Raw genomic sequence first — 23,410 nt, 5'->3', positions numbered from 1 at the left:
CTTTTTCGCGCTAAGCGGGTTGGCGCTCCAAAAAACATGGGGGAGGGGATCTGAGTCAGCGAACTTGAGTTTGAGCCTGGAGCCTCTCTGGGAAGGTTGGCCCTAGATGTGGACGCAGAACACCAGGCCTCCACCCTGCTATAGATCGATTTTCCCTAGTTCTGCTCCCCATCTCTCGACTGGCCCTCACACTCCTGCTCCCCACATTGCCCTTGTAGTTCTACCCTACCTTAACTTGCCCCCACCTTTGACTCGTGTTTGTTCCTTTGTTTATTCGTATGTTCTGCGACGAACATTTATTAAAGGCCTACCGTGTCACGTTCCGTGGTATGAACAGGAGCCGGTGCTCGTCCTCCAGGGAGAAACACAGTTGAAGTAGTCAGGGACCATTCAGTGTGGTGGGGGCGGTGGGAAGTGGGAGTGGACCTGGTCCCTGGGCCGGGGAGAAAGGAGAGTGAGGGATGTTCCAGGCAGAGGAAAGGGCTTTAGGAAGGTTGAGAGCCAGGCCACAGGTTTTGTAGTGGGGCCAGAATCCCCGTTCAAGTCGCTGAGTCCCAGAAATAAGGGTGGGGAGGACTGCTCAAGGCTTCTAAACAGGTGACATCATCAGATTTGTATTTTTAAAGGATCACAGGCTGGATTGTGGAGAAGAGAACAGAGGTGAGTTAGATTGAACAAGAGACAAGTTAGGGGGTGTTGAAATTAACAGCAGAGCATCCTGGTGGTGAGATTAGGGGAGGAGCAGAGGTTTGAGGGTTGCTGAAGAGGTGGAAGCCACAGATGTGATGATCAATTGGATCCAGAGGGTGGGGGTATGAGGGAGGGGCTAGGAGATATGAGAAGGATACTCAGGTTTCTAGTTCCTGCAGCCGGATGGATGTGGTGTGTACAGCGTGATTAGAAGTACATGTATCACAAGCAAACTTGTGGAAAAGAATGTTCAGCCCAGCTTTGGACATAGTGAGATTGTAAACTCTGAGGGACATTCCAGCCTAGTGGGTAGCCTGGATATTAGGATTTAGATTCCATAGCTGACCACCTCCTCAAGCTGACCTAACTTTCACAGACCAGACATGCAGAATGTGCGGATCAGTACAACAGGCCTCGTTCCTTATGTGGACACCTCTGTCTGTTGACCAGTGTGTCCCAGTCCCTCTGTGGTCTACCTACAGAGGTTCTACTGTATATGTTAGTTAAAGCTGTAGAAGAAAGTGATGATAATCCAAGGAGAGGGTATAAGTGAATTTCAACAGAGCATAAGTCAAAACCCCGAAGACCAACATTAGGGGTGACCAGGGAGCAGGGGGCAAGTGTTTTAATACCGGAAAGGAAGTGAACCAAAAGGCAAGAAAAAAGCAAAATGTGATTTCAAGATGGAGGGGGTGGTCAGTAGTATCAATCCCCATTAATGTCAAACAAGGAAAGAAATTCATGACCCATCAGGTGACAAAGAGGTCAGCTCCTTCCCATTCACTGTCTACCTCCTTCCTTGGGAGACCAGGTCTGGCAAAGTGAAGAGAACCAGGGCTAGATTATGTTTTACCCTGAACATTTATCATGAATGATTTTAAACATATAGAAAAACTGAATGAATAATACAATGAATACATGTATGTCACCCACCTAGATTCTAGATTCAATCACCATTGACATCATGCCATAAATATTTTTGATGAAGCATGTAAATTGTACAGATCTGACACTTCAGCCCTAAATTCTATTTTTTTTAATTTTCTCTATACGTATACATGTGTTTATTTGGTTTCTACTTTTTGCCTTCACAAAATTAAAAAGACTTAAAATTTAATAACAATAACAATGTTTAAGATAAGGACTAGAAACAAAAACCTCGTAAAGAACAAACAAAGATAAATACATTCAGAAAAGAAATTAGACAATTGCTGCAAAGAAATGTTGAGCAATAATAATAATAATGTAAAAAAGTAACATTCACATTGTCAGATAAAAGTATGTCTATCATAGAATGCTTGACTCTGAGGTTCAGTATGAAATTATCAGTTAACAACTTTTTTTTCCCCAAAGTCTCAAAAAATAGACGACTAATATTTATAAATAAAAATAGAAGATAATTTCAAAAAACAGATCAGATCTTATAAACCCTAAATTCTAGATCAGCACCTAAAGGCAGATTGAAGTGAATAAAGGAGCAAATAGGGGGTAAATAGATAAAACACAGTGATAAAATGGGACTTTTGCTTTCAAGAAGTCTGACTATATAGGGGAGAGAGAGAAAGAATTGCTGAAGGACACCATCAGTGCAAGAAGGTTTATTTTATTTGTTGTTATTTTGCTTATTATTAGGACGAGACCTGGTTCTGTAGAGGAAGTTTAACTGCTGATGGGAAGGAGCCAGTAGTGGGAGAGAGGCTGAAGGAATACGAGAGGCACAGCCCTTGGGTGCTGGGAGGGGAGGCTGACAGGCTGGGTGGGAGGACTACCCCAGGTGCAGAGGGACCCAGCTCTGCCCAGAGGGAGGAGGCAGGAGAGCAGAATATAGATGCAGAGGGGTGTGAGTGTGGGGCAGGGAGCTGAGGGGTTTCATCAAAGCTGTCTGCTGTGAGAAGCGGGAGAAGCTGTAAGAGCAAGGGCAAGGCTGGGGGTGGGGACCTGAGGGTCACAGGGTTTGAAATACAGGGAATAAAGACCACACTGGCAGGGCAGGAGTGTCAGAGGGCAATGGGACACAAGGGCCAAGGGAGTGAGTGAGAGCAGTTGGAGGATGGGCCTGGAGGCCTGCATGGACCCAGGTGTCCTCCAATGGGGAGGAAGTAGAGATAAGAGGACAAGATCAAGGATTAGCTTTGGAAAGGCAGGTGAGGATCAAGAGGCTTGTAGTCAAAGTGAGAAGGGCGCATATAAGCTTTCTGGGGAGGCTGAGGTCTGGTTGTGGCTACAGGATTGCAGGTAAAAAGGGCATCCTTCACCTCTCTGCCAGCTCCGCTGACTGCCTAGTCCCCTGCCCAGAGATTGGGTAGGCTTAGTCTGCAGTCCCCACTCTTTTTTGTCCCTCCCGAGGCCTTGTCTCTGAGCAGTGAAGAGGAAACCAGAGCCTCCTTCCCTGCCAGTGTCTGGTTACTGAGTTTCTGGGGCAGGCCATCTGGTGACAGTAACAAGCAACCCCAGCACCCTGGCCAGCTCAGTCCCATCCTGGAGCAGGACCTGATGCCTGATGCAGCGACTCCTGCAGCTCCCGGGGGCCGTGGTGAGGCCAGGGGCCAGAGGGGCCTGCAGAGCTGATCAGGAGGCTGCCAGCCCTGTGCTGGCCCCCGAAGGCGGCCCCCCACCCTGGTACCAGGCCTTGCAGCCTGAGGAGCTTCAGCGACTACAAGCCCCAGAGGAAAACACAACCCCCGAAGTGTCCCTGGAAGGACCTTGCCCAAAGGCTGGCCAGAGCCAGAGCCAGCTACTACGGTACAGAGGGACCTGGAGAGAGCCCCTAGCCAGGCAGGGCAGCTGAATTCTCAGCCCAGGCTCTTCTAAGGCCTGATGACCTAAATGCCAGCCCATTTACCTCCTCAGGTGAGGGATCGGCTGGCATTAGGTTCAGGGGCACTGTGTGAGCTGACAGTGTGAGTCGGGGAGATGAGGGGCTTAACTCCCTGGAGGCTCAGCAGGGAGGAGGATAGTAAAATATTTAGGGCTGAGGTCCCACCTTGACCTTTTTCTCCCGATAGGCACAGACTAGGGTGGGTGCTGGGTGAAGTTTGGGGATAGGATAAAGCACAGGCAGAGTTTGGCTAGCCTCTCCTAGCCAGTGGTAGGAGAGGGAGGGAGGTTTGTATCAGGGGAGGTGAGTATGACTGGTCTAGATAACGTGCTTGACTGCCTGGTTGGCTCCAGCCACCCCCAGGAGAGTCCTTCATGCCAGGCTGGGCCAGAGGTCAGGTCAGAGCAGGTGCCCTGTAAAGAGATCTGACCAAGGGAATGAGTGTCTCAGGGCCACAGGGTATGGCTGTGTCTGTCCCTTCCTCTGCCTCTTGGGAACACAGCTGCTGTTGCCAGGAACAGGGTGGGCCGACTCCAGGAGCATGCTGCTGTCCGTGTGGGTGGACATCTGACAGCCAGCCCTGTCAGGCTATCTGCTCTACACCCAGTGATCCCTGCCCTGCTCAGTTCTGCTCTCCTTCAGGGGCCCTGAATGGACACATGGGGCGGGGGAGCAGGGGCTGGTGTGTGCATTTATCAGGGCCTGTGGCATTCCTGGGTGTGGTGAGGACTCCTGGGTGTGAGGGAGTCAGCCTTAGGGAACACCCAGAGGTAAGGAGACCAGGCAAGCTCAGTCCACCTCCCACTGAGGCCCAGGGAAGAGTCACCCCAGGCGACCCTTCAGAAAGAGGTCAGGGTCCCCAAGGCTAGATGTATATGATCTTGGAAGCCTAAATTTATCATCAAAAATACCAAATAGGAGTCAATTAGCCATTTTGGTGAATGAGACTAGAGTGGCCAAGTTTTGTCAAAGTTGTGTGTGTTTTAGATGTGAGCGTGGCATGTGTGTCTGTGGGGCATGTGTGGGGAGTGTGGGATATGTAGGGTGTGGGCTACTGTGCAGAGGTCTTATGGCAATATTTGTCTGCAGGATTTGCAGCTGTGTAGGTGAGGTGTGGGAGAGGTGTCTGTATGTGGGAAGTTTGCGCTTCTCTGGGAGTTGTGGGTGTGTGTCTCTACGGTTTTTCTGCAGGCGTGTGTGGGTGTATGTATGGATCGTATGTGTGTGTGAGCTGGGTGCAGTACAGGCATGTCTGTGGAGGATATGGCCGTGTCTACGGTACATGCAGTGGCACCAGGGCGTATGTGTCTGGGGTGTGAGTGTGGAGGGTCCTGGGGGTGTAGTGGTGATTTGTATATTGGGGGAAACTGTCATTCTTGGCAGACCCTTGGTGCTACCCAGGCCCCGCCAAATGGTCTGTACCTCTGTCCATGTCCCAGCTGTCCTGAGTTCAACCTCCTACCTTCTAAGGAACTGACAGCCTGGTCTGTGCTTGGGAGGGTGACAAGGCTGTTGTCTTCTGGCCTTGGATTGGCTGTGGGGGAGAAGGTGTCCTCTGGTTGGGGAGCATCACTCCAGGTAGGAGAGTTTTAGATTAACATGACAGAGCTGGATGACTCTGCCCTCACCTGACAGCTAGCAAGGGCCTCTATGTTCTGAAGGTGTCATCAAAATCTCTTTAGGAAAGACAGTTTCTAAACTTCTTGGGACTTCTTGGTGCCTCTTCTGTCTTTCTTCATTTTGTCTATCAGGCACCTACAGACTCCTGCAGCCCTGTGTCTAGGGTGTATGCTATGTCTGGGTCTCCTCTTCTCCCGGTGTGTCCCATGCTCATTTCTGGGTATCAGCAGCTGTCACATTTGCTTCTTCATGGCTTTATCATGCTCTTCTCTCTCCTAACATTGCTACCCTCAATTTCTGATTTTCTATTGTTTTTAAATATTTCACATGTGACTAATTTTGCACACAATGCTTTTTTGTTTTTGTTTTGTTTTTTTTTGAAACAGAGTCTCACTTTGTCACCCTAGGTAGAGTGCCGTGGCATCACAGCTCACAGCAACCTCTAACTCTAGGGCTTAAGTGATTCTCTTGCCTTAGCCTCCCAAGTAGCTGGGACTACAGACCCCCATCACAACGCCTGGCTATTTTTTTTGTTGTAGTTGTCATTGTTGTTTAGCAGGCCCAGGCTGAGTTCGAACTTGCGAGCCTCGGTGTATATAGCCGGCACCCTAAGCACTGAGCTACAGGCGCCGAACCTGCACACAATGCTTTTTAACTTCTACTATTGGTGTTATTTCTCAAGGCTGATGCTTAACACCTGGTTCAAAAGCTGTGGCCTATCAGCGAGTCATCTGAGAGTGCAGGGCCCCACACACAGCTGCCCACCACCTTTTGGAACTGTGTTGGCAATATGGGAGGGCATCACTTGTCACACCACTCTGTCAGCTGTATGTAGACATAATTTTTCTCTATTCATCATATGACCACTTCTTGACACCTAGGCTCCATGTCCTCTGAGTACGATCAGGCAAGCCGTTCACTGCATGAGGGCACCTGCATGAGGGCACCTGCCAAGGAATACCAGCCCAGGCTCCATTCACTGAATGCTCAGGGCTCTGTCTATTCGGAGGGACAACCAGACAGCTAATGGGTTTGAAGAGCCCTGACAGTAAATGCTGGGCCTGGACCATATGAATTCATACCAGTTCCTTACCCATTTTGAATATTAAACTTTTATTTACCATTCCCAAATATTTTCCCTTTTATTGCTGTTATGGGCTGAATCATGTCCTTCCAAAATTACGTTTTTAATATCCCAATGCTTGGTGCTTCAGAATGCCACCTAATTTGGAAATTAGGGTCTATAACAATGTGATTAAGTTAAAATGAAGTCATTACTCTGAGTCCTAATCCAATATGAATGATTTCCATCCCAGTGGAGGAAATTTTGCCATAGGTAAAACTACACAAAGGCATGGGAAAAGATAGCTGTAGGAGATAGAGAATAAAATAGAACAGTGTATTTCTCCTTCTCTCATACACACCAATCATTTCTGGTCATCAGCATGTGTGGGGATTTCTCCCGTCCAACAACATGTTCTCCAGCAGACACCAACTAGGCATCCTTTAATTTAAGTCAGTCTACTTGGAGGTGGTGTCAGCTCACACAGTGTTGGGATTACAGGTGTGAGCCACCACACCTGGCCCCAACCCTCTAATAACAAAAGATGCTCTGGGCTTGGGTGTGGTGGCTCATACTGTAATCTCAGCACTTTGGGAGGCTGAGGCAGGAGAATCACTTGGGGCCAGGAGTTTGAGATCAGCCTGGACAACATAATGGGAGCCCCTCCATCTCTGAGAAAAATAAAAAGCTAAATGTGGTAGCATACATTTATAACCCTAGCTACCTGGGAGTCTGAGCCCAGAAGTTTGAGCATACAGTGAGCTATGTTCACACCATTGCACTCCAATCTGGACAGCAAGACCTAGTCTCTTAAAAAAAAAACAAAACAGAAAGTGCTCCTGTCACCCAGGAAATTCCAAGGGATTTAGGAGTATTAAATAGTGAATACATTTAACTATTAAGGAAATGTGGGATTTATGTTGATGTGAAATATATATATATTTTATTTTTTTATTTTTTTTATTTTTGAGACAGAGTCTCAAGCTGTTGCCCTGGGTAGAGTGCCGTAGCATCACAGCTCATAGCAACCTCCAACTCTTAAGTGATTCTCTTGCCTCAACCTCCCAAGTAGCTAGAACTACAGGTGCCTGCCACAACACCTGGCTATTTTTTGGTTATAGTTGTCATTGTTGTTTGGCAGGCCCAGGCTGGATTCAAACCCATCAGCTCTGGTGTATGTGGCTGGCGCCCTAGCCACTGAACTACCGGTGCCGAGCTGTGATATTTTTTATTAGGAACAGGATCAAAGGCTAAATATTGGAACAAAGGTTCTCCTAGCCCCCCTATCTCCAAGGATTTTAGGGATTTAGGAGTTCAAATATATATATATATATATATATATTTTTTTTTTTTTTTTCACAAAATCACAAGGGCCATCTACCAGCTAAGGAGAAAAGCCTTGGAAGAAACCACCCTTGCCCACACCTTGATCTCAACACTTCCAACCTAAAAAAAAAAAAAAAAAAAAAGACCTCCAACCTTATGCCACCATCTCTGGCACTGTGTTATGATATTTCAAATGTTTGAAATTAGTTTCAAAGTTCTAGAAAACTAATACAGTTGCCTCAATTTCTTCTTCAATTTGGTTTTTGTATGCCTAAGTTAAAAAAAACCCTAGCCATCTTATAATTAATAATTTTATAACTCTAAAATAAAAAATTTCTCTTCTGCATTTAAAAATAATTTTAACTATTAAGCAAATGTGGGATTTATGTTGATGTGAAATATATGCAACAGATTATATTTTTGCTGTAGAGCAGTTGTCCCAACAGCATTTATTTAAAGGAAAGAAGAGGTTCTTTTAGTAGAACATTTAGTGAGTTGTTTGTTCCTAATGTGTGTCAACTTAGATCTCTTATGAAATTCCCCCCATGCCCTTTGACTTCTATTTTTAGCTTGGTATGCAGCTTTTATCATTGCCATGTGTTTTATGTTTTGAGCTCCAATAGGGTGAGTTCTCTGTCATCATTCTCTTCTTTTCCCAAAATGATTTTTTTAATTTTCCAGATGAGTTTTGCTGTCACTCACAAAGTTTGACAAAATGCTCCGTTTGAAATTTCAATGGACATTGGATGAATTCTGTGTATTGGCTTTGGCTTAAACTACCCATGTGCAAAAGATCATTTCTTCAAATCCTTATTTCTCTTGTTAGGGTTCTGTAACTTCCTTCAATGACTGTTGAATGGTGAGTGACAGGTCTCTGTGGTGAGACTATCTTGAAATCAGTCAGTGAGGTCAGGGCCCAGAAATATACTCAGTGCATGGCCAGGGTGTCCACCTTTCCAGCCTTCCTCCTTATCCATCCAGCTAACCATGTCCTCTGAGCAGGGTCTCTACTTATCCACCAACCCTTCCTCTTGACCCTGGCTCTCTGTCCCTGCTGTCCTAGTTTCCTATGCTGCTGTAACAAAGTACCACTAATTTCTTCTAAAGATAGAAGTTTATTGTGATGGTTTAGGAAACCAAAGTCTGAAATCAAGGTGTGTTCAGGGCCGTTCTGCCTCTGAACCTTTGGGGACTCTTCATATCCCTTCCAGGCTTCCACACTGTGCTGGCAGTTTCTGGCATTGCCTGGGTTATGGATGCCAGCCCTCCGTCCTCATGTGCCTTCCTCCCTGAGTCTGTCCCTTCACGTGTCTTCTAAAAATAAATCAGATGTGTGGGATTAGGGACCCCCTACTACAGTATGGCCTCATTTAACTTAGCTGACTTCATCTGCAACAACCCTATTTCCTGATAAGGCCACATTCTGAGGTACTAGCACATCTTTTCTGGGGGGACAACCCACAATACTGGGCTGATATGTTTCTCCCGGATCCCCAGTCTCCTGATCTGTTCTTTATCCCCTTCCCCATGGCTCTGGTCCCTGCACTCTGGTTGGGCCCTACTGAGCCTTTCCTGCCTGCAGCTTTCCTGCTGGAGGGCCCCCCTCTCCTCTGCTCTCTGCTGACCTCTTCTGGCCCCTTGCAGGCATGACGACCTCAAGGAGATGCTGGACACCAACAAGGACTCCCTCAAGCTGGAGGCCATGAAGAGGATTGTGGCGGTGAGGGGAGGGAGGGGCCTGGGTATGGGGGCAGCTGTCCTTGGCTTCTCATGACTTTGCCCCTTAACAGTGCTACGCCTCCTCCTTTCCCCTTCCCTACCTTGCCCCCTTCCTAGATGATTGCCCGGGGGAAGAATGCCTCTGACCTGTTTCCTGCTGTGGTGAAGAATGTGGCCTGTAAGAACATAGAGGTGAGCACTGCCCCAGAAGGGGTCTGTCTTCCCAACCTCTGCCAGAACTAAGGCCAAGCTGGGTTGAGGGTGAGGGAGGAAATGATAAATGCAGCCCTTGGAGGCCCAATCTGCTCAGAAATGTCACTGATTCAGAAGACACTGTTTACATGTCTCTGAATTAGGTATGGATCTGGGTACACTTGGGGATGCTCTCCCTACTGGAAGCACCTGGGCCCCAGGGAGGGGGAAGTGGGGCCTTTTCCAAGTAACATCCTGCTGAGAAAGCTCCTGTCCCCAGGTGAAGAAGCTCGTCTACGTGTACCTGGTACGTTACGCTGAGGAGCAGCAAGACCTGGCCCTACTGTCCATCTCCACCTTCCAACGTGGCCTAAAGGTCAGAGGTCTCAGTTTGCCTGTTGGTATCTGGGCCTCCTTGGTGCTGTATTACAGGAGTGGGCCTGGGGGAGGCTGTGAGCACAGGAGCAGGCTCTGCAGGCCCCTTCCTACCTGCCTAAGCTGGGGGTCAGAGGCAGAGGAGAGGCCAGGCTCAAGTGGGGCATGAGATGCCTCTCCTCTCGGCAGCCTGTGGTATGACACCTCTGGTGTGAACCACGTGAGCCCCTGACAGTGGAGAGTTTTTATAATGGAGAGCTCCTCAGCCCTCGCCCCTGTTTGTGTACAAGTGTGAACTGTGGGGAATCAACCTTTAGAGGACCACCGAATCCCCTGCTCTTCTCACCTTTCCTTTTATCTTGAAGACCTGTAGTTGTATTCACGTGTGGTAGGTGCATGCTTTTTCTGGTAGTCTGTGATACCTTCAGGGTAAAGGGAGCCATATCAACACCATTCCGCTTGCTCTCCATACAGATTTTCCAGCTCTGATTACAACCATTAACTCCTCTAGGTTGCAGGGCAGACTGAGAAGTGACTGCCCAAGTCTAGGGTTCACCCCTTGCTCTTTCTGCTATGGCCAGCAGGAGGGGTTGACAGAGCCTGCTTCTTTGGGGTAGAAAGCATGATCCCTTGTATGTAGTTCATTCATTTAGTATATACCATACATTGTGCCAGGTTCCTTTTATAAGTCACAACCATAGGATCCATCTCAGATAGGCAAGTAATCTTTTGGTTTGAATCAGGGTTCAATCATTTCATAAAAACTATTCAAGAATTGCTACATAGATTTTACACTTTCCTGTAGTTTCTACAATCTGTTCCTAACCTTTGTAAAGTACCAAATAGTTTTTTAGATTTTATAGACCAAACAGTCTCAATTATGCAACTACTCAGTTTCGCCCTCAGTTTTGCACCCACAGGTGCAAAAGCAGCTGTGAACAAAGCAGGCATGGCTGTGCTCTAATAAATCCTTTTGAAAAATAGGCAGCAGGCCAGGCACAGTGGCTTGTGCCTATAATCCTAGTACTTTGGGAGGCCAGTGCAGGAGGCTAGCTTGGGGCCAGGACTTCAAGTTCAGTCTGGACAACATAGCAAGACTCTAGTTACACAAAAAATGGGAAAAAACTTAGCTGAGTGTGGTGGCACACACCTGTAGTCGTAGCTACTCAAGAGGCTGAGCCAGAAGGATCACTTGAGCCCAGGAGTTTGAGGTCTAGGGTTTGTGACTGCACCACTGTACTCCAGCGTGCAAGATCTTGTCTTAAAACAACAACAACAACAATACAGGCAGCAGACATATTTGGCCTGCGGGCCATAGTGTGGCAACTTTGCCTACACCATCTCTGACAGGTCGTCTCCAGTGAGAGACTTCACTTCTTCATAAAACAGCTTGCTCTATCTTAAGACAACTACACCTGTCTGGGTTTTTTCTTTAACCATTGTACTGTGTTGAAATTCCATAGCTATAATTTTTTTTTTTTTTTGAGAGTCTCACTTTGTCACCTTGGGTAGAGTGCTGTAGCATCATAGCTCACAGCAACCTCCAACTCTTGGGTTTAAGTGATTCTCTTGTCTCAGCCTCCCAAGTAGCTGGGACTACAGGCACTTGCCACAACATCTGGCTAGTTTTAGAGACGGGGTCTTGCTCAGGCTGGTCTCAAGCCTATGAGTTCAGGCAATCCACCCATCTCAGCCTCCCAGAGTGCTAGGATTACAGGTGTGAGCCACCGTGCCAGGCCTCATAGCTATAATTTTTTTAAAGTTTGTTTCAGATTTGTTACAAAAGGCATAAAGAATAATATAATGAGTATTAAAAATCCAGTATAAGAAATAAAACATTTATCAAACAGACAAAGCTGCCTATGTATTTTCCCGTTTCATTCATATTTATGTGTTTATTCTCCTACTACTTATTTACATATTCCCAAACAATATAAAATATCGTTTTATATGTGGTATACTATGCTATATGTGTTATATGTACTGTACACATTCCTATACATATATGTGCTATATGCGTTCCTCTACAACTCATTCTTGTTACTGGTTTTTGGCCTCCTAAATGTTGGAACCTGTCATTTTAATTCAGCTGTCTCCCTTCTTTTTATCAACACAGTCTGAGGTCATGTTGCTCTGTTAAAAGACTGCTCATGGAGCAAAACCTCTGGATGGCAAGCAGATAATTGAGGTCTCTTTACATCCTGTCTTAGTGCAATGGATCCTTTGACTCCTCTAGGAAACCCCACTATATTTCATTTTATTGGTTTAACATAGGGTCCAAGTCAAGGTAATTCTGAATCTTAATTTGGCCCCTCCTGACTTTGTGTCTTCTTCTAAGATGCTGATAAGCCATTTAGACTGGGGCAAAAGACTTCAAGTCTGGATGATAGCATGTTCCCAGATTGACACTGATGTGTTAATAAACCTTCTCCAAATGCAACATTTTAGCAAGTTGGGGATCCACCTAACTGTTCAGGCAGCTGGTATTTTCCCAGCTTGTTAGGAAGGATGTTATTCAATAGCAAAATAACAAAAATTAACATCTTTCATGCGCAAAGAGCTGTGCCTAATAAAGAGATAAAATACACATGAATTCTGCTCTTAAAATGCTTACATATTAGGTAAAACCAAAGGCCTACATCAAAAATGACGAGAAAAAACAAAAACCAAACAAACAAAAATGACAAGGAAATGCCACAAGATTCTAACAAACACCTTGCTGAAATCAGGGTACCTAGTACTACCAACTCAGTTACCCTCTCAAAAAGAAAAACACATTCTTTTGGTAACTTTGTGAAAATCTGTAATCATTTCCAAATAAAGTATTAACAAAAGAAAGGAAAATGGATTTTAGCAATTGATGTGACAAGATTTGTCTCTAAGGAAATACAGACTCCCCTTTAAATAAAAACTTCTAACCATATGATTAAGAATCAATTCCAGAATTTTTCCAGGGATTATCATTGATCTTAGCTGTAATTGTGGGGATCTTCTCTTTCTCCATTTTAGAAAATCAGCATAATATCCTTCGTTAGTGTTCTAGCACCCTCTCTTTGTCCATCATTCTCCACAATTAGCAGTACAGGCTACCTTGTTTTATTGTGCTTCAATTCATTACACTTCACAAATACTGCACTTTATACAAACCGAAGATTTGTGGTAACCTTACATCAGTTGAGTCTGTTGGTGCCATTTTTCCAAAAGCATGTGCTCACTTTGTGTCATGTTTTAGTAATTCTTGTAATATCCCAAACTTTTTCAATATGATCATATCTGTTATGTGCTATGTTGTCAGTGATCTTTGATGTTAGTTACTATTGTAATTGTTTTTGGGTGCCACAACTGTGCCCATATAAGACAGTGAAGTTAAGTGATAGATGTGTGTTCTAACTGCTCAATGGACATACCATTCTCCTATCACTTTCCTTGTCTTTGGGCCTTCTTGTTCTCCAAGATACAAAAATATTGAAGTTAAGCCAATTAATAACTCTACAATGGCCTCTAATAAGTGTTCAAGTAAAAGAAAAAGCCACACATCTCTTACTTTAAATCAAAAGCTACAAATGATTAAGCTTAAGGAAGTCATGTTGAAAGCCAAGCTAGGCCAAAAGCTAGGCCTTTTGTACTAATTAGTTAGCTAGGTTGTGCATGAAAGGAAAAGTTCTTGAAGGAAATTAAAAATGGGACTCCAGGCCAGGGCAGTGGGTCACGCCTGAAACCCTAGCACTCTTGGAGGCTGAGGTGGGAGGATTGCTTGAGCTCAGGAGTTTGAGACCAGTCTGAACAAGAGCAAGACCCCATTTCTGCTGAAGAGAGAAAAAATTAGCCAGGCACAATGGTGTGTGCCAGTCTTCCCAGCTACTTGGGAGGCTGAGGCAAGAGGATCACCTGAGTCCAGGAGTGTTTGAGGTTGTTGTGAACTGTGATGATGCCACATCATCCCTAGTTCTGGTGACAAGAGCAAGGCTCTGTCTTAAAAAAAGAAAAAGACTACTCCAGTAAACAAGTAAGAAAGTGAGACAGCTGGCTTGGCGCCTGTAGCACAGCAGTTATGGCGCTGGTTACAGTGCCAGCCACATACACTGAGGCTAGTGGGTTTGAGCCTGCCCTGGCCAGCTAAACAATAATGACAACTGCAACAAGAAAATAGCTGGGCATTGTGACAGGTGCTTGTAGTCCCAGCTACTTGGGAGGCTGAGGCAAGAGAATAACTTAAGCCCAAGAGTTGGCTTTTGTTGTGAGCTGTGACATCATGGCACTCTACTGAGGGCAACATAGTGAGACTCTATCTCAAAATAATAATAATAATAAAAAGAAAGCGAGACAGCTTCTTGCAGAAGATATGGGAAAGTTTGAGTGGTCTGGTTAGAAGACGACACCAGCCACAACATTCCTTTAAGCCAAAGCCTAATCCAGAGCAAGGCCCTAACTGTCTTCAATTCTGTGAAGACTTTAAGAGAGGCCAGGAAGCTGTAGGAAAATAGTTAGAGGCTAGCAGAGATAGGTTCACGAGGCTTAAGCAAAGAAGCCGTCTCTGTAACATAAAAGTGCAAGGTGAGGCAGCAAGTTATTGAGAATATATAGCAAAGGCAATCACAAATTCTGTGTAGATGAAACTGCCTTCTATTTAAAGAAGATGGCACCTAGGACTTTCCTAACTAGAGAAAAATTAATGCCTGACTCCAATGCTTCAAAGGATAGGCCGACTCTCTTGTTAAGGGTAGATTCAACTGGTTTCTTTAAGTTGAAGCCAATGCTCATTTACCACTTGGAAAATCTTCAGGCCCTTAAGGATTATGCTGAATCTACTCTGGTTTTCTTTATAAATGAAACAAAGTCAGGATGACAACACATCTGTTTATAGCATGGCTTACTGAATATTTGAAGCACACCATTGAAAGATTCCTTTCATAATATTGCTGCTTATTGAGAATGCACATGGTCACCCAAGAGCTCTGATAGACATATACAAGGAGATGAATATTATTTTCTTTTTTTTTTTGGTTGCAATTTGGCCGGGGCCGGGTTTGAACCCGCCACCCTTGGTATATGGGGCCGGCGCCTTACCGACTGAGCCACAGGCGCCGCCCGGAGATGAATATTATTTTCATGCCTGCTAACACATCTGTTCTGTAGCCCATGGAACAAGTAATTTCTACTTTCAAATATTATTATTTAAAAAATACATTTCCTAAAGCTACAGTTGATTCCTCTGATGGATCTGGGTAATGTAGATTGAAACATTCTGGAAAAGATTCACCATTTTGATGTCATTAAGTAATCCCGGCACTTTGGGAGACTGGGGTGGGAGGATTGCTTGAGGCCAGGAGTTTGAGACCAGACTGAGAAAGAACAAGATCCTAGCTCTACAAAAATATAGAAAAAATGAGGGTGGGCACCTGTAGTTCCAGCTACTTGGGAGGCTGAGGTAGGAGGACTAGTTGAGTCCAGGAGTTCCAGCCTGCAGTGAGCTACAATGACACCACAGCTCTCTAGCCTGGGCAATAGAGTGAGACTCTTTCTCAAAAACAAAAGCAAAAACATTTGTGATTCATAGAAGGAGGTCAAAAGATCAACATTAATAGGAGTTTGGAAGAAGTTGATTTCAACAATCATGGATGAGTTGGAGGGGTTCAACACTTTGGTGGAGGAAGTAACTGCAGATGTGATGAAAATCGTAAGAGAACTAGAATTAGAGGTGGAACCTGAAGATGTGACTGACTGACTGCAATCCCATGATAGAACTTGAATAGAAGAGGAGTTGGTTCTTACAGATGAGCAAAGAAAGTGGCTTCTTGAGATGGAATCTACTGCTGAAGATGCTGTGCACCTTGCTGAAATGACAACAAAGAATTTAGACTGTTATATAAACTTAGTTGATAAAGGAGCAGAATGGTTTCAGAGGATTGACTCCAATTTTGGAAGGAGTTCTACTGCGGGTAAAATGCTATCAACCAGTATCACATGCTTCACATGCTACAGAGAAATCTTTTGTGAACGGAAGAGTCAGTTGATGTGGCCACCTTCATTCATTGTTGTCTTACTGTAAGGAATTGCCACAGCCACCACCCTCCTCAGTCAGCAGCCATCAGTATTGAGGCAGGACCCTCCACTAAGAAAAAGATCGTGACTTATTGAAGGCCCAGTGTTTTTTAGCAATATTTTCAGATTAAGGCATGTGCACTGTCTTTTACAGATAATGCTATTGCATGCAATAGACTACAGTGTATTGTAAATATAACTTTTATACTGTATACTGGGAAATCCCACAATTTGTGACTTAGTTTGCTTTATTCTGGTGGTCTGGAACTAAACCTGTAATATCTCTGAGGTATGCCTGTAACAGTTACCTGTGGGTCGTGACCCCTTTGGGGGTGGTCACCTACATATCAGATATTTACATTACAATTCATAACAGTAGCAAAATTACAGTTATGAAGTAGCAACGAAAATAATTTTATGGTTGGGGGTCACCACAACATGAGGAACTGTATTAAAGGGTCCCAGCATTAGGAAGGTTGAGAACCACTGCTGTAACTTACAACTGATGCTACTGCTGCTGCTAGTGGGTAGACAATCCTGGCTGTATAGCATGTAATAGGAGTTAAGAGGGGCCTGCGGTCTTACTCTATGTTAAATGCTATGGAAGAAGAGTAGTTTTTGAGCGATTGCTGGGAGAAGACTGCAAGGATGAACTCTTTGAAAGGAAGACAATCTTGCATCTGCTGGACTGTCACCTCAGGCATAAACACAAGGACATCTTCCCCCACCCCCAGGAGCAGGAGATATTTCAGGACCTCTAGGTGTTCTGAATGTTTTCTCCTTGTGAAAGTGAAGCTCTCCATTGCAAACCTGTTCAGGTGTCAGATTTATGCAGCCAGAGCCAACTGTTCAGGTGCCCATCACTGGAACATCACCCAGGCTCAGGTCAGGAGGCAAGAGCTGGTGGCAGCTGAGGACAGTGACTTCCCAATATGTGGCCTCCCCCATCAGGACACTTCTCATGGTTCTCCCTGTACCTCTGCCCCTAGGACCCCAACCAGCTGATTCGTGCCAGTGCCCTCCGCGTCCTCTCCAGCATCCGTGTGCCCATCATAGTGCCCATCATGATGCTAGCCATCAAGGAAGCCGCCTCGGACATGTCGCCTTATGTGAGGAAAACAGCTGCCCATGCCATACCTAAACTCTACAGGTAACACCCCCACCCTCAGGGGACTGGCTTCTAAGGGTCCCCCCACCCCCCCACCCCTGGCCTCTCTCAAGTCTTGCAGGGGGCTCCTCAAAGGGGTTAAGACCTTTTGGGGAACTGACAGATGGAAGACAATGGAGGTGGGGCTCACACCTCTTTGTGAGTAAGGCTGGGGTGCTGGAGGTGAGCAGACACTGGGAAGGCTGGCGGGGGACAAATCCCCGTCCCCAATCTCCCCCTCAGTTTGGACTCTGACCAGAAGGACCAGCTGATAGAAGTCATCGAGAAGCTTCTGGCTGACAAGACCACGGTGCGTGTACACGGCACACCAGGGCTGTGGTAACGGGCAGCGGCCCTCTGTCCTGCACGTTCACTGTCTTGCCTTTGTCCGTTCCCCAGCTGGTGGCGGGCAGCGTGGTGATGGCCTTCGAGGAGGTGTGCCCAGAACGCATCGACCTGATACACAAAAACTACCGCAAACTCTGCAACCTGCTCATCGACGTGGAGGAGTGGGGCCAGGTGGTCATCATCAGCATGCTCACCCGCTACGCGCGCACGCAGTTCCTGAGCCCCACCCAGAACGTGAGTGCGCGCGTCCCCGGGCGGCACGGGGCTCGCCCAGGAAGGCGTCCGCACTCCCGCCGGTCTGCTCCTCCAGGAATCCCTGCTGGAGGAGAACCCGGAGAAAGCTTTCTACGGCTCGGAGGAGGACGAGGCCAAGGGTGCGGGGTCCGAGGAGGCGGCGACCTCGACACTACCCGCCCGGAAGCCCTACGTCATGGACCCCGACCACCGGCTGCTTCTGCGCAACACGAAGCCGCTGCTGCAGAGCCGCAGCGCCGCCGTGGTCATGGCGGTGGCGCAGCTCTACTTTCACCTGGCACCCAAGGCGGAGGTGGGAGTCATCGCCAAGGCCCTAGTGCGTCTACTGCGCAGCCACAGGTGGGTGCGGCCTGGCCCCGCCCAGCCCTGGGCCGCCTCGCGCCGCCCCGATGCCTCGCCCCCGGGTGCCCAGGCCCCGCCCCGACTGCCCGGCTCCAGCTCCTAGCTCCTAGCCCGCTCACCGTAAGCCCACGTGCATGCCAGTCTTGCTTGCTTCCTTCTGGTCCTTTCCTCTCAACGATTTGGTCCATCTCTCCCCTCTCCCCGCTGCCCCTTGTCTCAATCTTGGGGCCTGGGGACTGCTGACTGGTTCTCTCCACAGTGAGGTGCAGTATGTTGTGCTGCAGAACGTGGCCACGATGTCCATCAAGCGCCGGGTGAGCGTGCGACCATGCCTGCCCTCACCGTCCATGGGCCTGCTGCTGCGGGCTTCGGAGGGGGGGACCTTGCGGGGGGCGCAAGATGGGGAAGTGTCCTGATTGTGCAGGGCATGGGGAAGGGGAGACCCCAAGTGCAGGTGAGGAGCAGGGCCTGGATCCTGAAGGGCCAGAGCTGGTCAGATCTAGGAGGAGGAGGAGGGAAGACCTGAGGAGGGGGGACAGTGGTGGAGAAGGACCCAGGGCCCTGGCTTGGGAGAGGTGGCTGGGGCTGAGGTGGAGCTCCCTGGGGCTGCCTTTCTCTGCCAGGGTATGTTTGAGCCCTACCTGAAGAGCTTCTACATCAGGTCCACTGACCCCACCCAGATCAAGATCCTGAAGGTGAGTGTTGACAGAAGTGCATGCAGCCCCTCCATCCCACACACCACTCAAACCACTCATAGCGGCCTCCTTGGTACCTGCCTATTTCTGGTACTCCCGGCTGCCTCAGTTGGAGCTGTTTGTTCAGGGAGCCAGCTAATGAGAGTGGGGGGGCAGATAGCTGTCCTTTGCCTAGTACTTGGCACACACCTGCCACTCTTCACATATGAAGTAACTTGATTTTCCTAATAACTCCAGGAAGTACGTTATCTCCATTCTATAAAAATGCAAACTCAGGGAGGAGAGGTAACTACCCCAAGGTCACACGACTCTGCTGACTCCCCACGGTTCATTCTTTTCCCCCTGCAGCTTTCTTTCTTCCTACCACAGCATTATGCCCCCACAGCCAGGGGCTCAGCCCCATGCGCCCCACATCTGCCCCTCAGATTTTTGTGCAAATGGATGCAGACAGGAAAAGTGACAGGAGCCTCTGCTTGCCCTGGATTCCTGCCCTGCTCTCTCACCACTGAGTCCTTTCCTTCAGCAACAGCTAATCCACCTAACCCTCTGAACACCCCCTGTGTACCAGCCACATCCCAGAAAACTGATCAGGACCTGCCTTTCTGGAGCTAACAGTCTGCTTAGAGGGAGGAGGAGACATTAAGCAGCAAATCACAGGATAAATGCAAAAATCTGTTTATGGAATATGGCAAGATAGAAATTGGTCTGGTGGCTCATGCCTCTAATCCCAACCACTTGGGAGGCTAAGGCAGGAAAATCACCTGAGACCAGCATGGACAACATAGTAAGACCCTGACACTAACAAAATTTTTAAAGATTTAAAAATTAAACAAAATATGATAAGAAAGACCACAGAGCACTGTAAGGGCATAAAATAGGGAGACCTCATCTGGTCTAGTGTCAAGGAAGTTTTCCTGGAGGATTTGAGACTTTAGCTGAAGCCTGAAACATGAACTTGAGTTATGCAGGGATGGAAATGAGAATAACTACTCCACTTAGAGCAAGCATCCTATGCAAAGAACCTGAGGCAGGAAGGAACCTGGGACTGGGGCCTAAAGGGCTAAAGCAGTGATCTCCAACCTTTTTAATCTCACGGCACACTTGAACCTGTAATTAAACTTCCACAGCACACTTAAATTATGTTGATTAAAAAAAAAAGTTTTAAAAAAGAATATACTGGCTCAGCGCCTGTAGCTCAAGTGCCTGTAGCCACATACACCGGAGCTGGCGGATTCATATCCAGCCTGGGCCCACCAAACAACGACAACTACATCTTAAAAAAAAAATAGCCGGGCGTTGTGGCGGACGCCTATAGTCCCAGCTATTTGGGAGACTGAGGCAAGAGAATCGCTTAAGCCCAAGAGCTTGAGGTTGCTGTGAGCTGTGACAGCATGGCACTCTACCCAGGTCAACAGCTTGAAAAAAAAAAAAAAAAGAATATACTTTATGTGCTTTGAACTTCTTTTGAAAATAATTAATGATTTTTTTTATTTTTTAGAGACAGAGTCTTACTCTGTCGCCCAGTATAGTTAATGATTTTTAAAAATTTTAGCAGTACACCTAAGATCCTCTCATGGCACACCAGTGTGCCACAGTATACTGGTTGGAAATGACTGGGCTACACGGTGAGGAGAGGTAAACCATGGTCAGATCATTCAGGAACTTATAGACCATGATAAAGATGTTGGTCTCTATCCTAAAAACAATAGCAAGCTTTAAATTTTCAGTGGGGGTAGGGAGGTGACATGATCATAATATAAGCATGTTCCGTAGTGAATCAATTTGAGAGGCAAACTGGTCCATCAGTCTAAGGATGTCATTAGTCTAAGGATGATGCTGTCCTGAGGATATTCTGGTTTATGAAGTGTACTTGGAATAAAGGCGGAGAAAGCCTATCCTGCCTATTTTCTGCCTCTCCACCCCTCCCTGCAGCTGGAAGTGCTGACCAACCTGGCCAATGAGACCAACATTCCTACTGTCCTACGGGAGTTCCAGGTACAGGCCAGGGGTAGGGGGTAGCTCCCAGCTGGCTGGGCCCATGAGAGGTGCGCTTCAGATCTTTGTGCTCAGTGGGAATGGCCCTGGTGGGTCAAAACTCCTCTTAAGAGCTCAAAGCTGGAGAGACTGTCATCTTCTGTCCCTTTCTGGTGCCTTCTGCTGGCTTTGGGCTGAGGACTGTTGGCTGTCAGGTGGAAGTGTCATTTTCTCTCCCAAGATTTAGTTTCTGGCATGATGAGTCAGAAAATGAGGGCTCCCCGCCTTCCTAAGGGTCACCCTCAAGCCCGCAGAGTCACTGAAGCATCACTGCCTACTAAAGGTCACTCTGTCTTGTCTCATAGACCTACATTCGAAGCATGGACAAGGACTTTGTGGCAGCCACGATCCAGGCCATTGGACGCTGTGCAACTAACATTGGGCGAGTCCGTGACACCTGCCTCAATGGCCTGGTGCAGCTGCTGTCCAACCGTGATGGTCAGTATTTGGCTGTCTGAGTATCTGACCTTGATGATCAGAGGGTGCCTGTCTCTCCTGGCCAGTGGGTATCCACCTGTCTTTTTAGGCACAGTGTGTGTCCATTGGTCTGTCTGCCTCGATTAGTGGCCAGTGTTCTTGTACCTTTGAGGGCTGCTAGAAAAGGGCAGGGGGTTGAGGAAGAGATCCCAGGGTTTTGGGACATTACAGACATGTAAATTGGGCTTGGCCATATGAATGTCCCATGGTCTACACACTCATTTTCATTCCATAGAGCTTGTAGTTGCAGAATCAGTCGTTGTCATTAAGAAACTGCTGCAGATGCAGCCGGCACAGCATGGAGAGATCATCAAACACCTGGCAAAGCTCACAGACAACATCCAGGTGAGGGAGTAGCCACGTGTTTTTCTTCTCACCCCAAAGTCCTCTTCATGATTTTAAGACCTCATAATTAAATACTCCAGCCTTATCAAAATCCACTTCCAAACCTTCCATATTGGCTTGGAAAGGTCTTCAGGTGGAAAGAAGACAGATACTGACCCTGTGACCCTGACCTTGTCCAAGATTTGCCTTCCCTTTGGGGACCCCTTGCTGAGTTCCACAGCTTTTACTACCACTCTTTTTTCTCTATAAAGCTTTGGTCAGGGATGGCTGATGGACAAATCCTGTGTTTGTTGCACTGCTAAGTTGAAACATTCACACATCGCGTTCCTTAAGATGCGGGAAGAGTAACATGGCAGTAAAGCATGGAGAGAACAATAAACCCAGAAAATCCATCTTTCAAACCATGACTGACTTTGGGGCTTGAAGGCTTTGCCCATGCTAATGAGCTCTAGGGAAGGGGAGAGAGGCTATTCAGGAAATGTCTACCTTTTACTCTCTCTTTCCCACCACTCCCCACTCCCATTTTCAAAGAACCCATAACATGGTAACCAGCATAGATGGAAGGAGTACCATTCCCCTGGCTGTCCGTGTTCTGACCCATTGCCCTACATTTACCCCAGTCCTAACTCTTCTACACGGACAGGTGCCAATGGCCCGAGCCAGCATCCTGTGGCTCATTGGAGAGTACTGTGAGCATGTCCCCAGGATTGCGCCTGATGTCCTGAGAAAAATGGCCAAGTCATTCACAGCAGAAGAGGATATCGTCAAGCTGCAGATCATCAACCTGGCAGCCAAGCTCTACCTGACAAACTCTAAACAGGTAAAGACTGGCTGGGGATGGTGCTTCACATCTGTAATCCCAGCACTTTGAGAGGCTGAAGTAGGAAGAAGATCATTTGAGGTCAGGAGTTTAAGACCAGACTGAGCAACATAGGCCTTCGTCTCTACAAAAAAATAAAATAAAAATAGAATAATTAGCTGGGGTTCAGCGCCTGTGGCTCAAGCAGCTAAAACGCCAGCCACATACACCTGAGCTGGCGGGTTCGAATCCAGCCCAGGCCCGCCAAACAGCAATGACGGCTGCAACCAAAAAATAGCTAGGTGCTGTGGCCAGTGTCTGTAGTCCCAGCTACTTGGGAGGTGGGGGCAAGAGAATTGCTTGAGCCCAGGAGTTGGAGGTTACTGTGAGCTGTGATGCCATGGCATTCTACCCAACTCTACCCAGGACAACAGCTTGAGGCTCTGTCTCAAAAAAAAAAGAATAATTAGCTGGAAATAGTGGTGTGTGCCTGTAGTCCTAGCTACTCAGGAGGCTGAGACTCAAGGATCACTTGAGCCCAAGAGTTTGAGGTTGCAGTGTGATGACCCTACTGCACTCCAGCCTGGGCAATAAAGTGAGACTCTATCTCAAAAACCAACACAGACAAAACCCCTAAAAGCAAAACAAAAACAACAACAACAGGTAAAGATTGAGAGATGCCCTGCTCCAAAAAAACTCTGGCTCCCAGAAACTGCCTGGACAGTATTCTTTTGGTCCTCCTTAGGGAGACCTAAACTCCAGCTCCTTTTTCAGAAAGGGAAGCCAGGGCAGGTGTCTGGTCTGCCCAGGTAAGCAATGCTACCTCAGTGTCCACAGCTTTCTGGGGACCGAAGGACCTGGTGAGGCTGTTGGCCACTGTTGAAATGGCTCTTCTGTGAGGCTGTGACCGCCAATTTGCTAGTAGGAGTTCTGCCACCTTGGAACACTGGAGCTGTAAGGACTACAGGGGTTGGGGCAAAGGGAGTACCAAGCACTGCTGGGAGAATGTGCATCCCAGAAGGTATGGGCTGTGCATCCTCCTAAAGCTTGGTGATGCTTGGCCAGCCTGTGCCAGGGAAGGCAAGGGGCAAGTCTCTGCTTTGACTTGGGTGGTACTGATGGC

At 47.2% G+C, this 23,410-nt stretch overlaps 1 protein-coding gene across 3 annotated transcripts in view; it reads left to right on the top strand.

Annotated features, from left to right (window-relative positions):
• Positions 1-23,410, top strand: part of AP3B2 (adaptor related protein complex 3 subunit beta 2) — a 37,453-nt gene that overhangs the window by 650 nt on the left and 13,393 nt on the right. For 2 of the 3 annotated variants that reach the window (XM_053594987.1, XM_053594986.1), the window contains exons 2-14: positions 9,162-9,237; positions 9,354-9,428; positions 9,709-9,804; positions 16,835-16,995; positions 17,236-17,302; positions 17,392-17,574; positions 17,651-17,934; positions 18,197-18,251; positions 18,561-18,632; positions 20,565-20,627; positions 20,972-21,104; positions 21,379-21,488; positions 22,132-22,308. In XM_053594987.1, the coding sequence (XP_053450962.1) occupies positions 9,162-9,237; positions 9,354-9,428; positions 9,709-9,804; positions 16,835-16,995; positions 17,236-17,302; positions 17,392-17,574; positions 17,651-17,934; positions 18,197-18,251; positions 18,561-18,632; positions 20,565-20,627; positions 20,972-21,104; positions 21,379-21,488; positions 22,132-22,308 (1,552 nt within the window). Of the gene's footprint in view, positions 1-9,161; positions 9,238-9,353; positions 9,429-9,708; positions 9,805-16,834; positions 16,996-17,235; positions 17,303-17,391; positions 17,575-17,650; positions 17,935-18,033; positions 18,058-18,196; positions 18,252-18,560; positions 18,633-20,564; positions 20,628-20,971; positions 21,105-21,378; positions 21,489-22,131; positions 22,309-23,410 lie in introns of those variants that run through there. The other variant, XM_053594988.1, reaches the window with a different exon arrangement.

This window comes from Nycticebus coucang, chromosome 6 (genome assembly GCF_027406575.1).
Source record: "Nycticebus coucang isolate mNycCou1 chromosome 6, mNycCou1.pri, whole genome shotgun sequence".
Lineage (NCBI taxonomy): Eukaryota > Metazoa > Chordata > Mammalia > Primates > Lorisidae > Nycticebus > Nycticebus coucang.
Note: the sequence above shows the minus strand (reverse complement) of the source record. Positions and strands in the feature narration are given on the sequence as shown.